A 16,133-nucleotide genomic window follows, 5' to 3' on the forward strand; every position below is an offset into this window, starting at 1 on the left:
ATGTTCCAGGCCATCTTGGCTTAGCAGAAGCCTTTCTTCACTTTAGTGAGAGTAATTGTTGTGGATTAACTACTGGCTGGTAAAGGTAGTCTGGTCTAGGGCTTGGAGTAAGCACTCATTGGTTCTTTTGAGCTTTTTTTTAAGTTGTTTCAGGTTGTACTATCTGGTATTTAAGCCCTACCTTTGAGAGGATTTTCTGTTTATACACACTGAGCTGAGCAGAGGAGGGCACTGACCACAACTCTCATCTGTGATTTATAACAATAAGTATCCTTTTTTGCTTATTTTTACTAGTTATTGCTTATTCTAACCATTTATAGCACTTTTTTTATTGTCTGCTGCATATTTTTACTGCATTTTATTACTATAAACTAATCTGCACAGTTGTAGTAAAATTGTCTGCCCAGGGCCTGTTAAATCACGTTTGTTACGGTCACACTGTTTGTAAAGCTTTTTTATCTAGTTTCACTGTGTGAAAGGTATTAACTGGAATTTTTCTCCATTTGTTAAGCATCTGTTTGTTCTGATTTCCTGCCATGGAGTGTATCATATAACTAATTTGTTTGCAGTTAAAAGCATTCTCTAGAGTATCCTTGATCCTTTGTCTGTTTAAAACTTTAATTTAGTGGCTCACTGCTGTTTCTGAGCTGTGATAAACATGTCTGTAGTGTTTTCTGCCTAAAATAGTGTAGCTGGTAGCTGTAGCATAGTTTCCCATACATGGTGACTTTGCAGTTGCCCGCCCCTACTTTAAATTTGATCTGGGAAATTCCTCCCAGTCTAGTGTCATTAGCGCATTCTTCCTAATACAGAAAGAAGGCCTACCCCCTTAGTTTCTTAACCTTGAATTATCTTCTGTTCCTCCTTTCTCCCTTTTCACTTTACTTAAAAAAACTTTATTCAACTGTTTGCTGCTTTTGCAGTATTTGTCTTCCTCCTCCAACTCATTACTTCATCTTGTTTTTTTTTTTGCTACTTGTTATCTAAAGTGTTCAACTACATCATCTCTGCTGCATTTATTACTGCTGTTTTTAGTCTATTTAAATTTTAAGTATTACTTAAGCTCTGTGGGTCCAGTTTTGGTATCCCGCAGACTACAAGAGCAACAGGAAGGAGAAAGAGATACTCAATAGCCTCCATTTTGATTTTTTCATAATTTACTTCTCTCTGCACTTGTTTTTTGTCATTTTTAATGTATCTGCATTTATTTAAACTGTATTTGCCATAGTATTGCTACACACACACACATGTGCTAGCTTGTACTGCATTTAAAGTACTTTTGCTACTGTTTTAACTGCTTTTCTGCAAAAAAAAGGTTCTAAGCTTGTTCCTGCCTTTTCTGTAACTAGTCTAGTCCAGATACAGATTTGCTGTATCCAAGACTGTTTTCTAAGTTTCTGAGCCCCAGGACCTTTCTGTATTGGAGGGAAGCCTTCTAGCTTATCCGTGGGAGTGGTAAGCACTAGGTAGCCTGTCTACCACAAGAGGAGTTGTTTATGGCCCAAAAGTTGTAGTTTATTGGCCATTTGGGCGTTTTTTCCATCCCTTTCAACTTTCTGGTTTAAAAGCCCATGTTTGCGAGGGTTTGCACTTGTTTAAGCTCCGCAGATCCAGTTTTGGTGTCCTGCAGACTACAGGAGCAGCAGGAAGGAGAGAGAGATACTCTAAGTGCTGCCATTTTTATTTTTTCATAATTTACTGTTCTCTGCACTTGTTTGTTGTCATTTTTAATTTATCTGCATTTATTTAAACTGTGTTTGCCTTAATATTGCTACACACTTGGGAGGGTGGCCTAATGGTTAAGGTGTTTGCCTTACAAACACAAGGTACAGGGTTTGAGTCTCACAAGGGATAATTGGCTAGGCTTAAAATGGCTCGCAAGGGCAGTTAGCCTAGTACTAACCTATGAACCTATGAACCTATGAACACTCAAGTATGCTAGCTTGTACTGCATTTAAAGTGTTTTTGCTACTGTTTTAACAGCTTTTCTGCAAAAAAAAAAAAAAAAAGAAAAGAAAAAGAAAAAAAAAGTTCTAAGCTTGTTTCCTACCTTTCCTGTAACTAGTCTAGTCCAGATACAGACTTGCTGTATCCAGGACTGTTTTTGTAAGTTTCTGAGCCTCCCAGACCTTTCTGTGTTGGAGGGAAGCCTTCTAGCTTATCAGTGGGATTGGTAAGCATTAGGTAACCTATCTGCCACAAGAGGAGTGCTTTCTGGCCCAGAAATTGTAGTTTATTGGCTGTTTGGGTAGTTTTTCCATCCCTTTCAACTTTCTGGTTTAAAAGCCCGTGTTTGCATAGGTTTTTACTTGTTTAAGCTCCGCGGATCCAGTTTTGTATCCTGCAGACTACAAGAGCTACAGGAAGGAGAAAGAGATACTCTTAAATGCCTCCATTTTGATTTTTTCTTAATTTACTGCTCTCTGCACTTGTTATTTTTTTTTTTGTCGTTTTTAATTTATCTGCCTTTATTTAAACTGCATTTGCCTTAATATTGCTACACACTCCAGTGTGCTAGCCTTACTGCGTTTAAAGTTTTTGCTGCTGTTTTAACTGTTTTCCTGCAAAAAAAGTTCTAAGTTTGTTTCCCTCTTTTCCTGTAACTAGTCTAGTCCAGATACAGATTTGCTGTATCCAGGACTGTTTTGTAAGTTTCTGAGCCCCCCAGAACTTTCTGTGTTCGAGGGAAGCTTTCTAGCCTATCAGTGGGAGTGGTAAGCACTAGGTAGCCTATCTACCACAAGAGGAGTGGTTTCAGAAATTGTAATTTATTGGCAGTTTGGGCAGTTTTCCATCCCTTTCAACTTTCTGGTTTAAAAGCCTGTGTTTGCAGGGGTTTGCACACCGCTCAGTGGCGCTCAGCTTAGGTAAACAATTACCGGTGCTAGAAAGTCTGCTCTTCAATTTTTCCCTTAGAACGTGCTTGTTCTTGCAGTTGAATTAGCTTAATCAGCTAGTACTTTAACAGGCTTTTGTAGCATTTATTGTAGCACACTTAGGTGCTATCAGCACTAGCTGTTCCTATGCAGTAACAGCACCAGTACTTATTAGTTATGACCACCCCTCCTGGTATGATTGTAGGGTAATTTCCTGCAATTTCTACTGCTAACCTGGTGCACTTGGGCATTCTAAGACTGTGTGGAAGCTGTCTAATGTACACAGACAACCCTCTCATCTTATCTCCCAACACTGATACTTGTGAGAGATGCACTTATATCACCAAACTGGAAGCAGTACACACTCCAACCACGACTGGACTACCTGGTCAAGAGGAGAAGGACAACATCTGCAACCTACTACATAGAACACACAGCCCTCCAAAACACCAACCATCATAACCCACACATAGAAACAAAAAAATAAACTCACCTTCATGGAGGCTTTCAAAAAAAATGTACCCAAACAACAGAGATGCCTGAGACAGAAACGCACTCGACCATCACAACACATCATCAACCCCAGAACATATAGCTCATCACCGCACATATAGCTCATCACCACAGTGTGCCCCTTAACCTAAGCCCTTAAGGCAAAACACTTTGCCCAATGTACTAATCATAGGAGACTCAATTGTGAGGCACACTGATATCCCAATCACTAGGTGGAACAAGGAGAAGGTGACAGTCAGTTGTCTATCAGGTGCCAGGATTCGCCACATAACACATGCACTCAGGTCACTCCACAGCAAGTACAAATATGACTCAGTCATTGTCCATGTGGGTGTGAATGACCTGAGACATATCTCCCTGGACTACATGAAAAGAGATGTGATGGAACTCTCAGATTATGTGGCCCAGGCAGGTATGACCCTAGCCCTAAGCAGTATTCTACCATCACCCAGAATGATACCACAGTACGAGCAGAAAATGATTGACTTCAACAATTGGCTAAGTTTCTGGTGTCATTCTAAGGGGATCCAGTATCTGTCTGCCTGGGATGACATAATCGACAGACCTCAATGCTTTGCCAGAGACGGCCTGCATCTGTCACCCCTGGGATTCCAGGTACTGGCTAAGGCTCTTGCTACCTCTATAGTGCCTTTTTAGGCAGTGTTCCAAAGACCAAAATTCCACCGTAACAGCTACAAACAAATGCCATCTCAGGGTCATGCTGCTCAGTTCTAGAAGTCTAAATCTCAAAATGCACTCACTTGAAGCTCTCCTCAAAATGGAGAATGTCGACATGTATGCTGTAATGGAAACCTGGTTTAAAGAGTCAGAAACACCCCTGCGCACCCAGGCTACAACTCATTCCATACCTTTCGGGCCCAGAATATGGCTGGAAGCTCCAAATGCAGTGGTGTCTCCATATTCTTAAAGGATACGCACACCTGTAGACTGGTAGCCCAGCATAATGCATCCGAGATATTTCAGGTACAACTAACACTGGGTAAGACGGTGATACAGGTCATAGCCTGCTACAGAACCCCAAACATGTCCCTAGACTCTGATTCCAAGTTCCTAAGCACCATGGAATCTGTCAAGGTCCAACCCAATATTCTCATACTGGGTGACTTCAACTACCCTTTCATCAATTGGGAAAACTATTCAAGTACCAATGCACAGGCCCAACGCTTTCTGGAATTTATCAGTTCCAATGCCATGGACCAGCTCATTCTGATCCCCACTAGAGGAAGCAACATCCTCTACCTGGTTATCACCAACATGGCGGACCATTGCTCCACATCTATAGTCAATTCCTCCCTGGTTAAATCTGACCACAAACTGATCACCATGGAAATCTCCATCTCAACTACACCCCTCGTTAAGGTGACCACCCTGAAAAACCCTCTCTAAAGCCGAATTTGGGCTCATAAAAACAGAGGTGGATAACTTCTCAGCACCCATGCCAATGGAAAATAGCTGCATGACTGCTGAATCATACACCAGTGCACTGTACGAGCACGTACACAAATGCATGGACCTTGCCATACCAAATAGAACTAAGACACGCTCCTCCAAAAAAAGGAAGCCAATCTGGTGGTCCCCAGCCATCAGTAAAGTCTACAACAGAAGAGAGAAACTGTTACAGAAAAAAATGAAGTCACAAGACTGGAAAACCTCCCTTATCAGTCTCAATAAAAAGATGAGATCCCTTATCAAATCTTCTAAAGCCAGCTATGAAGGCAGAATTGTGGCTGACACCAAAAACAACCACAAAGCCTTCTATAGCTATATCAAAAACCTCCAAGGCAATACCCAGATTTGCTCTAACTTATTGCACAATGGCACCTCCTATACTGAGCCAACAGATATAGCCAACATACTGACCGACAGATTCAGTGCCAACTTTACTTCCCCCCTAAGGGCTCTATTACAATACCAGAAGAAAGCCTGGTACCCACCATTTGTGTGGCACAGGTAAAAGCTGCATTTTCCAAAGCCAAGAATACAGCATCCATGGGAACTGATAATGTCCCTGGCTGCGTCCTACATGAGCTACAAAATGAACTGGCACCACATCTGTGTGTGCTGTTCAATCACAGCCTTACCTCAGGCTGTGTCCCTAATGAGCGGTGCACTGCTACAATCATCCCGCTCCGTAAAGGTGGAGCAACTACAGACTCTGGAAACTATCACCCCATTAGCCTGATGAGTCTGGAATGCAAAGCTATAGAGCGCATCATCATGGATCTGCTTAACAAAGATGCAGTATAGGTAATCTCCAAACTCTTGACCCCACACAGTTTGGCTTTGTCAAGGGAAGATACTGCCTGCTGAACCTGGTTGTGTTCTTTGAGGCAGTCACCAAGGCTGTGTATGAGGGTAAGGCAGTGCATACAGCTTACCTCGACCTGGCCAAGTCCTTTGATACTATTCCCCACTCAGGTATCATTGATAAACTCACCAAACTAGGCATCAATCCCTACATCACTAGGTGGGTTGCAAATTGGCTCACAGACAGGACCCACAGAGTAAAAGTTGTGAATTCCAGTCAGACTGTCGACCAGTCACAAGTGAAGTCCCACATGGCTCGGTCCTGGGCACTCTCCTGTTTGGCATCTACTTCTCTGAAGTCCAGACCAATACAGAAGGACTCTGGCTGACCAAGTTTGTTGATGACTGCAAACTAGGAGTCATTATTAACCCCCAAGTGATGCAGACATCCTACAAAAGGGCCTCTCTGTGACCAATGACTGGTGTTGGAACCATGGCCTGAAGCTTAACACCAAAAAATGCGTTATCATCCCCTTTGGAAAAACTCAGTTCCCACAAATTACCACATTGATGGGATCCCACTAAACACTGAAGGGGCCATAAGAGATCTGGGCACCCAGGTTGACAGCCACTTCACCTTCGGCTACCACATTGCCACTGTGGTCAGAAAGTCCTTCTACGTGGCACATCTTATAACCAAAAGTTTCGTATCCAGGAAGAAAGAGTTCATCCTCCTTCTCTACTCATCCCTCATTAGACCAGTCATTGAATGTAACACCCCATTTGGCATGTACCTGACCAGACACCTACAACAGCTGGATAGGCCACAAAAGTACCTCACAAAAAGGATCCTAGGCCTTAAACACATGTCCTACATGGACAGACTCAAGAAACTTCATCTGTTCTCAGTGTCTTATCGTCTACTTAGAGGTGATCTCTGCTTGACATACAAAGCCATGTCTGACCCTGCCCTACTTGAAATGCTACACCTAAAGAAATCCCAATCCCCCCGCACCGCATGCTCTAGAGCTCACAACCACATTACCACAATTAACAGAACATGTTGGAGGGACAGGTTTATCTCTCAAAGACTGCCCATACTCTGGAATAAGCTTCTCATTCATGTCAAACAGAGCACTTCGCTGACCCTCTTCAAGAGAAATCTTGACGAGTGGATGGGTAACAGAAAATTCACCCCAGGGATCACTCCAGTTGCCCTACTGGATAGGGGCACTGTGAACTAACATCGGATGGCACGGTGCCTGGACAGTTTTTTTGGTCTAGGCTTGTAAAGGCTCCAGGGCCATTAGCCTAGTACACACCTATGAACCTATATGAGGAGCTTCAGCTATCCCCTCCCCCTCAGTAAAACAGGTTGTGCAACAGAGCAAGGTGCCGTGCATTGTGTCTCACTGCCATGTGGAGTTCTCAACCTTTTTTATCTTAAAGGCAAAGCCTAAATCATCTGAGGAAAAGACTGTAATGAAGGGTACTCTTTAAATATTGCCATTATTCTTTTAGCTCTTAGAGTGAAATTACTTATGCTAATATGTATTTTCTAAAGAACAGGAAGTCTGTAACTTTAATGCCTTGAATTATTTGGTACATGTAACCCTCACTGTCATCAAATCCCAAGTACTTTGAGGGACATAACAAAATTCTGATGTAAAATCAGGGATGTCTCTGAAAATAAGGTAGGTTGCAATTTATCAGTGGTCCATGTTATGTAAATGTTAAAGCTTTTACTTACTTTCCCATGCGTGTTGTTTAGCGCAGAAGATTAAGGCTGTAAGTTGATAACAGGCTTCATCCTGTACTCCAAGGCTATGAGCTGATAACAAGTTTCATTCTGTATTCCAAGGTTTGATTCCCTCGTCCTCCATTTTCTTACTATCTGACTCTGATTAAGTGACTTAACCAGATGGTGCTTTTGGGTCACTGCTGAAAAGATTCTTCTGTTAGTGGATTTACCCAGTTAACAAATTAATAAAAATAAAACAATCTAGTTTGTCAGTGACTGCCATCTGTGTAGAAGCATGTACTTCAGTTATATCAGCAGGGTTCATTTTAACAACCTCAGTATAACAGGCTTGATATAGCTAGGTCCTTATGTAGTAACCTCAATGTAACAAGGTTATTTTTCTCCCTGTTTGGGAGTTTTATCAGAGATTGATTTCACTTCACAGTGTAGTTGTTTCTTCACAGCATCTTGTACTTGCAGCTTGTGTGTATTCATGGAAGATAGCAGATAATCCTGTTTTGCATTCTTACAGAAAATGCCGAAGCATAGCTGGCTGAACCATGCCCTGTGCTAGTCCCACAACTAGCACCCCTACCCCTTCTGCTCTTCAAGTGAAGAACAAAAAAAAAAAAGTACATTCCTTCTAATGGTATACCAACCAGGTGGCCAGCTGCATGGCACTTGCACCGACCCTTCTTCCTCACAGTTTAGTTAAAAAAATCATTTTGTCTTTTAGACTGTAGCAAACTGCTTGCTATATATGTAGCATATAGTTGCTACAGTTTATACCCAACCTGTACAGAGCTCAACAGTGCTCAGGTTTTAGTTTAAAAAAAGAAACTCTTTGTTCTTTTAAGTTGTAGCAAACTGCTTGCTGCAGTTTATACCCTGCCTGCATGGAATGCTACAGCGATTAGGTTTTAGTTTAAAAAAAAAAAAAAAAGATTTTCTTTCACTTTTAAACCTTAGCAAGGAAGAGGGGCATTGACTCTGGAAATGTATGGCTATAGAAGAACTCTATGCATATGTGTGTGTCTGTATATGCAAAGTTATCTTCCCCTCCCTTTTTTTGCTGCATGCTTTCGAGCTATCCCAATACCATTGTCATTGCAAGGTCTACCAGCTCCTTCTTCCACCCCATACCTTCACGACTCAGGACTGGAGCTGGCATGGATCTTAACAGCATCCAGGGGAGGCCATACAAGTTACTGCTTCTGTCAGGAGATACCCTCACTTTCTTCCCCTCTGTGTTCATCTATTCCATCATAGGGCTACTGTTTTCTTTGGACCCTTTGGACCATGTATCCCTTCAGGGAGAGACTAGACATTTGTCTGCCCATCCATCTGTACCAGTGCCTCTGACATCTGAGCCACTAATCATATCTAAGTCATCTGAGCCATAGTTAGGGTTTTATCCTTCTGTGCCACACTGCTGCCTATATACTAAGTTATCTTGGCCAAATTTCACGGAACTTGATAATAGGTGAAATGTGAAATCCTGGTTATCCATAACCTTTTGTTGTGGCTGTACAGTGTAAAGCTTATGTCAGCATGGTAGATGTTGATCATAACTCAGAGCAGAAGTACACATTTATCATATACTCTTAAGATCAATGGATTCTCACATATTAACTGGTGGCAAGTGAAACTGTGTCAATTATCATTTGAATTGGCAGCAATGATTACAGATTTCACCAGTTTTGTACAGCATCTTGCCAAAAAAATCTTAAATTACACTGCAAAGATTCAAAAGGATAGGTGTAGTAAATATTGCCAAAAGGCAAAACAAAGAACGGCTTAAATGAAAATGGTTGTAAGTGATCATTTTCTAAGGTCAGGCAGTGCTGTTGGTATTGGGAAGAATGGAGATAAAGCAGCATTTTTTATGTGTAGTAGTTTTAAAAAACACAAAAAGAAAAATCTAGCAAAACTAGACTTTCTACTGTGTGATTCCTTAAACCTCTTGTATTAGAGACAACATGGGATATATGCAAATTACCCTTTAAGGAAGTCAGGTGTTTCAGCTAAGTGGCAATTCTGAATGACCATGACTTTTTATTTTAAGTGTATTTATGGAGATATTCAGGCCAATAAAGCTAAACCCTGCTAGCTGTGGATATGCATGTCTCTGCCTTCTTATGGCATCATCAGCACAGCATAGGTGGAATGCTTGGCTATGATTTGGAAACACAGGGTTGTCGTACCCAACTGATATTTATAAACCTTGGGGTAACTGCAAAATATCCTAACTAACAAACTAAAACAATGAGTAAAAAGGTCACCCAGAAAATCCAATTGATTAAAAAACAGAAAAATCTAGCAAAGCTAGACTTTCCACTGTGTGATTCCTTAAATCTCTTGTATTAGAGCAACATGATATATATGCAAATTACCCTTGTAAGGACATCAGGTGTTTCAGCTAAATGCAATTCTGAATGCCCATGACTTTTTCTTTTAAATCTTTAAAAGTTAAACCCCACTAGCTGTGGACATGCATGTTTCTGCATTCTTATAGTATCATCACAGAAGTCTTAAGCTGACTCCATAAACATGAAGGATAAAGTCCTTAATGTGTCTCATATGACTCATGATTGATCAACTACCTCGGCATTGAAGGAGCCAGCCAAGAACAGTGTCAGTCAGTGACCAGTCACTGGCCTACCTATCCCCGGGGGGGGGGGGTGATGCTCTGCTGTGCTGGTACCCAGTGGAAGCTGAGCATCATTGCAGGGATACCCATAGCATATAAGCTCTGTTGAGCAGATGCTAGCTAAACAGCAGATGATGTAGCCAGGGCTAGGCATATACATAAGTGCATTTTCTCTTAAGCCAGTATTGCAGCCATGCCTGTTAACTGCTGCAAGGAGAGAGTGGGTTATAGTATGTGCTTAAATACACCCTGTTGCTGTCTGTGTCTCATCCTACCCCAACCCCCAGAATGCATATAGAAAGACCAAGTAGGTAGATAATGTACTTTACTCTCAAGTGTATGAAGAGGATTGTGTGGGAAAGAGGATGAAGGACTATATGCTAGGCACAGAGAAAGAAAAGAAAATAATATAAAACGTAAATATTAAGGTTATGTTTTTACTGTTTTGTATATTTACTTTCCCCTGAGGCATTTGTTGGATTAAAATTTCTGTATATATATATATATATATATATATATATATATATATATATATATATATATCTCGTGTACTGTTACTTTAGTGACAAAACAGTGATGCTAATTTGTTGCAGTAGAGGCAAGGCATCTGTCTGCCCATTTGGTGAGTGGGTGTAATGGTAAGTTCAGTTTGCTGATAAGATGAGTTGGGGCAGAAGCAACCAGTGCCTAGCTTTGTTTTCCCAGGAGTGAGTTAAACTACCACTTGTATGACACTTGGCGGTAACCAGGAGACCAATGATTTGTTGTCTCATTTATAACAGCATGACACATTGATACAGACTATGTTAGTAAAGGCTTGTGTTTGGGCATTGGACAGTACCTTTGCTTGCTACGTGTTTAGTGCTGGCCAGTTTATTTTGGATAGTGACCTATAGAAATCCAGACTATCACCCCCATTTCACGTGCTCCTAAAAAGTGGAAACTAAGCTATATCCTCTAGAGAACTGTAACTGTCTCCTGGCAAAAAGTTACAACAGTGGATCATGAAGCTGTTGAGAGAAGATGGAGTCATTGGTAAGAAAGGGTGCTAAAGTGTTTGAAAGGTACCAAAAGGGTAGAGTTTATATGCAAAAACAATGAAATAAATAAAAATAAATTAATGTATTTTTCAGCTTTCATCATTAGTGTCATATTTTATGCATTTTATTTCCATCTTTAAGTTAGGTCTATACTGTAAGTATGGAAAGGTAAGGTTCAGTGTTAACACCACTTGGACGCATGCAACTCCCTAAGGAGTGTTTAACTTTTTTTTGCTATTAACACCTAGCTGTGTCTTTCAGTTTATGAAAACAATAAACTGCAAATCCTAAAGGCTGTATTAAGTGAGCAGATCAGCTAACAGCAACTGGGCTGTGTTAGTGGCACCCAGACTGAAAGCAGTAAAGTAGGGTTTATAATGTTATGCAGTTTAAATCCTTTTGCAAAACACATTATTATAAGAAAGCAGTTAATTAGCTGTGGTTGATCTTATATGAAAAATTTGGTAACCTTATTGTGGCATTTAAACAGTTTTAAGGTGATAAGGTTGCAACAGAGTTCTATGCTGGGACCTCTCCTGTTTGGCATCTACTTTTCTTAAGTAAAAGCCCATACCAAAGGGCTAAGTTTGTAGATGACTGCATGATAGGAACAGTCATTGAACCCCCAAATGGCTTAGCCTTCTTTAAGGAAGGTTTGTCTCAAATAAATAACTGGTGTCAAAATCATGGTCTGAAACTAAATACCAAAAAATGTATAACTGTATCCTTTGGGAAGTCATCTACTCCAGGGAACTACCACACTGACAATATACCCCTAAGAGTTGACCTAATTGTTTTGGATTTGGGAAATTATATGGATAGTGACCTAACTTTTGACCAACATGTGTCTACTGTTGTAAGAAGGAACTTCTATTTCACAGCTTATAAACAAAGGGGTTGTGTTTAGATCTAGGGATGTCATTGTCCCCCTTCATTCAGCCTTCATTAGACCAGTTATTGAATATGACGCCCACGTTGGCATGTATCTGTCCAAATACATGCAACGCCTACAAAGATACCATAGTAAAAGGATACAAGACCTAAAGAACATGTCCTACATGGACTGACTCAAAGCCCTGTCACTGTACTTGTTGTCCTGCAGATTGCTAAGAGGTGACCTGTGTCTGGCATACAAGGCATCCTGTGACCCATTACTGATGGATTTACTGCACAAAATTGTAGTCAGTGGCATCAGAAATACTCAGTCCAGACATCTAAACCTCTTCTGCAAAATCAACAGAACAGTTTGGATAGACAGGTACATTTCATAGAGGATACTGTTGTTATGGAAATGACTCTCCATCCACATAAAACAGAGTTTATCCCTGTCCATTTTCAAGCACACCTTATGGATGGGAAACAGAAAATGTACCCCAGGACTGCCCTCTATACAACTAATGGACAGATGCTGCTCCTAAATGCTTTATTCCATGCATATTTCCACTCATCTATTATCTATGGTGTGAGCCCACTTATTCTCATTAGAGGTAATATATAATTATCTACCATGAGATGGGTAAAGCAATTTATAAGCAATGGAGTAGGTTATTTTACACACAAAAAGGGAAATTGGCTAGGCTTAAAATGGCCCAAAAGGGGAGCTAGCCTATTACTTAACTATGAATCTAAGAACCTAAGGGTGGATGATGTCTGCTGGAAATGCTGAAGGCACTGGATATTCACAGGACATTGTGGTTAATGAGCCTTTTTAGTGTTGTATGGAAGACAGGGACAGTATTTCAGGACTGGCAAACTTGGGTGATGGTCCCCATTTTCAGAAAGAGGAACAGGAGGGTATTTTCAAGTTATATGAGGATTTGTGGTTTTGAGCCTCCTTTAAAAAAGCCTTTGTCATGAGAATTGATATGATAGTTGCATGTCTGATTCAAGAGGTGTAATGTCAATTGCTGACCATGGAAGACTGAGTTAACTCCTTGACCTTGTGTGGATGTTTTAGTGTTCTGGTCTTGTCCTCAAGTATTTATCATTTCTGATCTAAACCGGAAAGGTTTGCTGCTGAATATGAAGTGGTTGTGATGGGAGTCAACGTTTTCAAACCCAAGATCATGGTTCCATAACAGAAAAGGAATTAAGGATCATGTACTGCACTAAAATCATAACCCTCTTGTTCATTTGTGTCAATTTGGTGCGGTAGTGCACAGGACAATGGATCTCTGAATTACAGTATTCGTATTCCTTGATGCAGCATAACTTGTGTGCATGTGTTTTAAATGGGTACACACTACTGCTGTTTCAGATTTATCTTGTTTTAGGAATTCCTGTACTTGGAAGAATAATCTCTTGTTATAATTACTAATCTCTGAAGAAAGTCAGAATTAAAAGCCAGTGGAACCATTTCAGAAACCCTATCAATATGACACTAGGGGCAGTACAAAAGAAGATGTTTGAAATTCAGAAACCTGGTTGTCACTCAGAACCACCAGCTGATAACTCTGAATGATGAACGTTCCTTGCAGATATGCTTTACAAGTGCCTCACTGACCTGTACTTCTGAGTCAGCATTTAACCCTGAGAATACTGATGTACAGTGACCATTACATACACATTTTGCACAAGAAATGTAAGCAAATCCTAGCCTTAGCTCCACTGTGCGACTTTCTATACTTCATGTTTATTTCTCTTGACACTGACATAAATATGGCAGCCATGTGCTGAACTGTAGACGAGCCTTGCTTCCTGTATGATTCTGATATAGCCATCTGGTTGTTAAGTAGGGCTACGTACTCAGAATAGTAGTAGTACTGCCATAAGCTACCAACTAGTACTTTAGTGGTTTGCTGAACTGTTTTAATTTATTCACAAGGGCTCCATCTGGACCCCATTTTTTGAAATGCAGTATTTGACTTTACAGAATTTCAGATCTGAGCACTATGATGTTTAAGTTTTTAAATGTATCGGCCTGGATTTTTTTCTCTGTGGATTTATTTTTTGCTGTCATTCTCTGATGCTTATTTTCTTACCATTTGTAAAATGTGTTGTCAGGTCCCCGTTTTGAATCATTGTAAACCTGTATAGAAAGTGAGGAAGTACTGAACTGTCTTGGGAGGGAGTGTTAAAGGATTTTTCCCAGTTTACAGTTAACATTATCACAGACAGTATTATTTGGATTTGATGTACATATTTGCACTTACACACACACACACACACACACACACACACACACACACACACACACACACACACACACACACACACATGTATGTACATACAGTATTGCATTAGAAGACAAGCATTTAAATATTTTATCTTCCTGTATAGACTAAATTAAAACTGGTGTGTGCTAAATCATATCAGAACCCACAGGTCATGCTTTCTTGGATGTTCCTTTTTTTCCTGTAAGCCTCAACCTTAATTCAGTACAGGCAGTGGCTAATTAGGAGAGCCACTTAATTTTATACATATATATATATATATATATATATATATATATATATATATATATATATATATATATATATGTGGACATTTAATTGTTTATACCACAATATGATGTTATATTGTGTATCATGCTTCTCAACTGTCCAGATATTCGCAGGATGTCCAGATTTTTAGGCAATCTTTTTGGTCTGTTCCTCATAAAGTGTGTGTTTTTTTTGGCAAATCATTGAGGATTGAAGTCACTAAATAATGATAGACATTTGAGTTTCAGACTTCATATCCTTCTGAAAAATGCATGATAATACAAATCCTGTTATTGTATCAACGTTCTAAGTTTTTAAGAACAATATTTAAAAGTTGTCCCTATTTTAGGCCTTTGTCCCCCATTAGTTTTGGCTTTGTCCACATTTCTTGATCTAAGAGGTTGAAAAGTAAGTGTATAATTCTTTATGGGTCCATCTCACTCTTGAAGACAGACACAGAATATGTAAAGAAACAGATGGAGTTATATCTTTTTCTGCATCTGTGACAGATCAGTTTCTGTTCTGTAGTTTCCGTTAAATTAGACCTCTGGGACTACTGAATCAAGCATCTGTTGAGTATTTGCTTTGCTTGGAGGTTCTCAGATACTGTAGTGTTAATAGCAGGTATTGTATATGTAGCAAAGTATGCATTACAGATTACAGAGAGTAGCTGTGTGTCTTAAACCTACAATAACCTTCAGTCGACTCTGCCAGGAAATGGACTGCGGAGAATGTAGCAATATAGGTTTTAATATGCTGGGTAGTGATGACATGTTGTGGATAGGAAACTCGATAAGGAAGTTTAAAACCAAATTTGGTTTCTTAAAAAAAAAACATGTAATTTACTGCACCCAAGGTGTGTTAACAGTGATAAATAATTCAGAATTCATTTGAATAGTCAGCAGTTGACACTATGTTGTGGAGTTTGTCTTTATGCTGTTTTGTGCATGGAATACTTTCCCTGTTACATGGTGTATGTGTGTGTGTGTGTGTGTGTGTGTGTGTGTGTGTGTGTGTGTGTTTGTGTGAACGCGCTGCCCTTGTATGCATTATAAAGAGTTCCTACCTCTTTTGAATGACAGGATTTATAATGACATTTGCACAATGCTGCTGTGAGATGATAAATAGCATTTTGCTGGGAAATCTATCTTTGTAGATTCAACTGAAGTGGCAAAGTTCTACATTAAAACATATTTGGTGCTGTATGATTTCATACTAAATACTAAACTCAGGCTTTTCAAAACAGTTAAATTGCTGGGCCCGTGGGAAACTAGCTGTCAGTCATTATGAAAAAATACTATCAAGTACTTAACCAATTTACATTGTGTCACTAAATTAACTCTTTGTTGTCCATAGTTAATCTGTATGCCTTAAATGCAATCCAGTGTCTTTATTTTTTCTAATATTGAAGAGTGCATCACATTTAGAAAACAGTGGCTACTTAAGTGATGTGTCTGTTCCTAATGTTTGCTTTTTCCTTTCTTTTATAGGAAGTCTTCTGAAGAACTGGATATGGATAAAGTAACTGCAGCTATGGTTCTCACCAGCTTGTCAACCAGCCCATTAGTTCGCAGTCCTCCTGTGCGCACCAGTGGTACGTAAACAGTTCTGTTTTATTTATTT

General features: G+C 39.9%; 1 protein-coding gene across 2 annotated transcripts in view; it reads left to right on the forward strand.

Annotated features, from left to right (window-relative positions):
- The window catches only part of ZNF704 (zinc finger protein 704), a 1,522,633-nt gene that overhangs the window by 994,610 nt on the left and 511,890 nt on the right, over nt 1-16,133 (forward strand). For both annotated transcript variants that reach the window (XM_044065777.1, XM_044065776.1), the window contains exon 3: nt 16,001-16,104. In XM_044065777.1, the coding sequence (XP_043921712.1) occupies nt 16,001-16,104 (104 nt within the window). The remainder of the gene's footprint in view (nt 1-16,000; nt 16,105-16,133) is intronic.

This window comes from Protopterus annectens, chromosome 3.part0, assembly GCF_019279795.1.
Source record: "Protopterus annectens isolate FY-2018-M chromosome 3.part0, PAN1.0, whole genome shotgun sequence".
In the NCBI taxonomy this organism is placed as follows: domain Eukaryota; kingdom Metazoa; phylum Chordata; order Ceratodontiformes; family Protopteridae; genus Protopterus; species Protopterus annectens.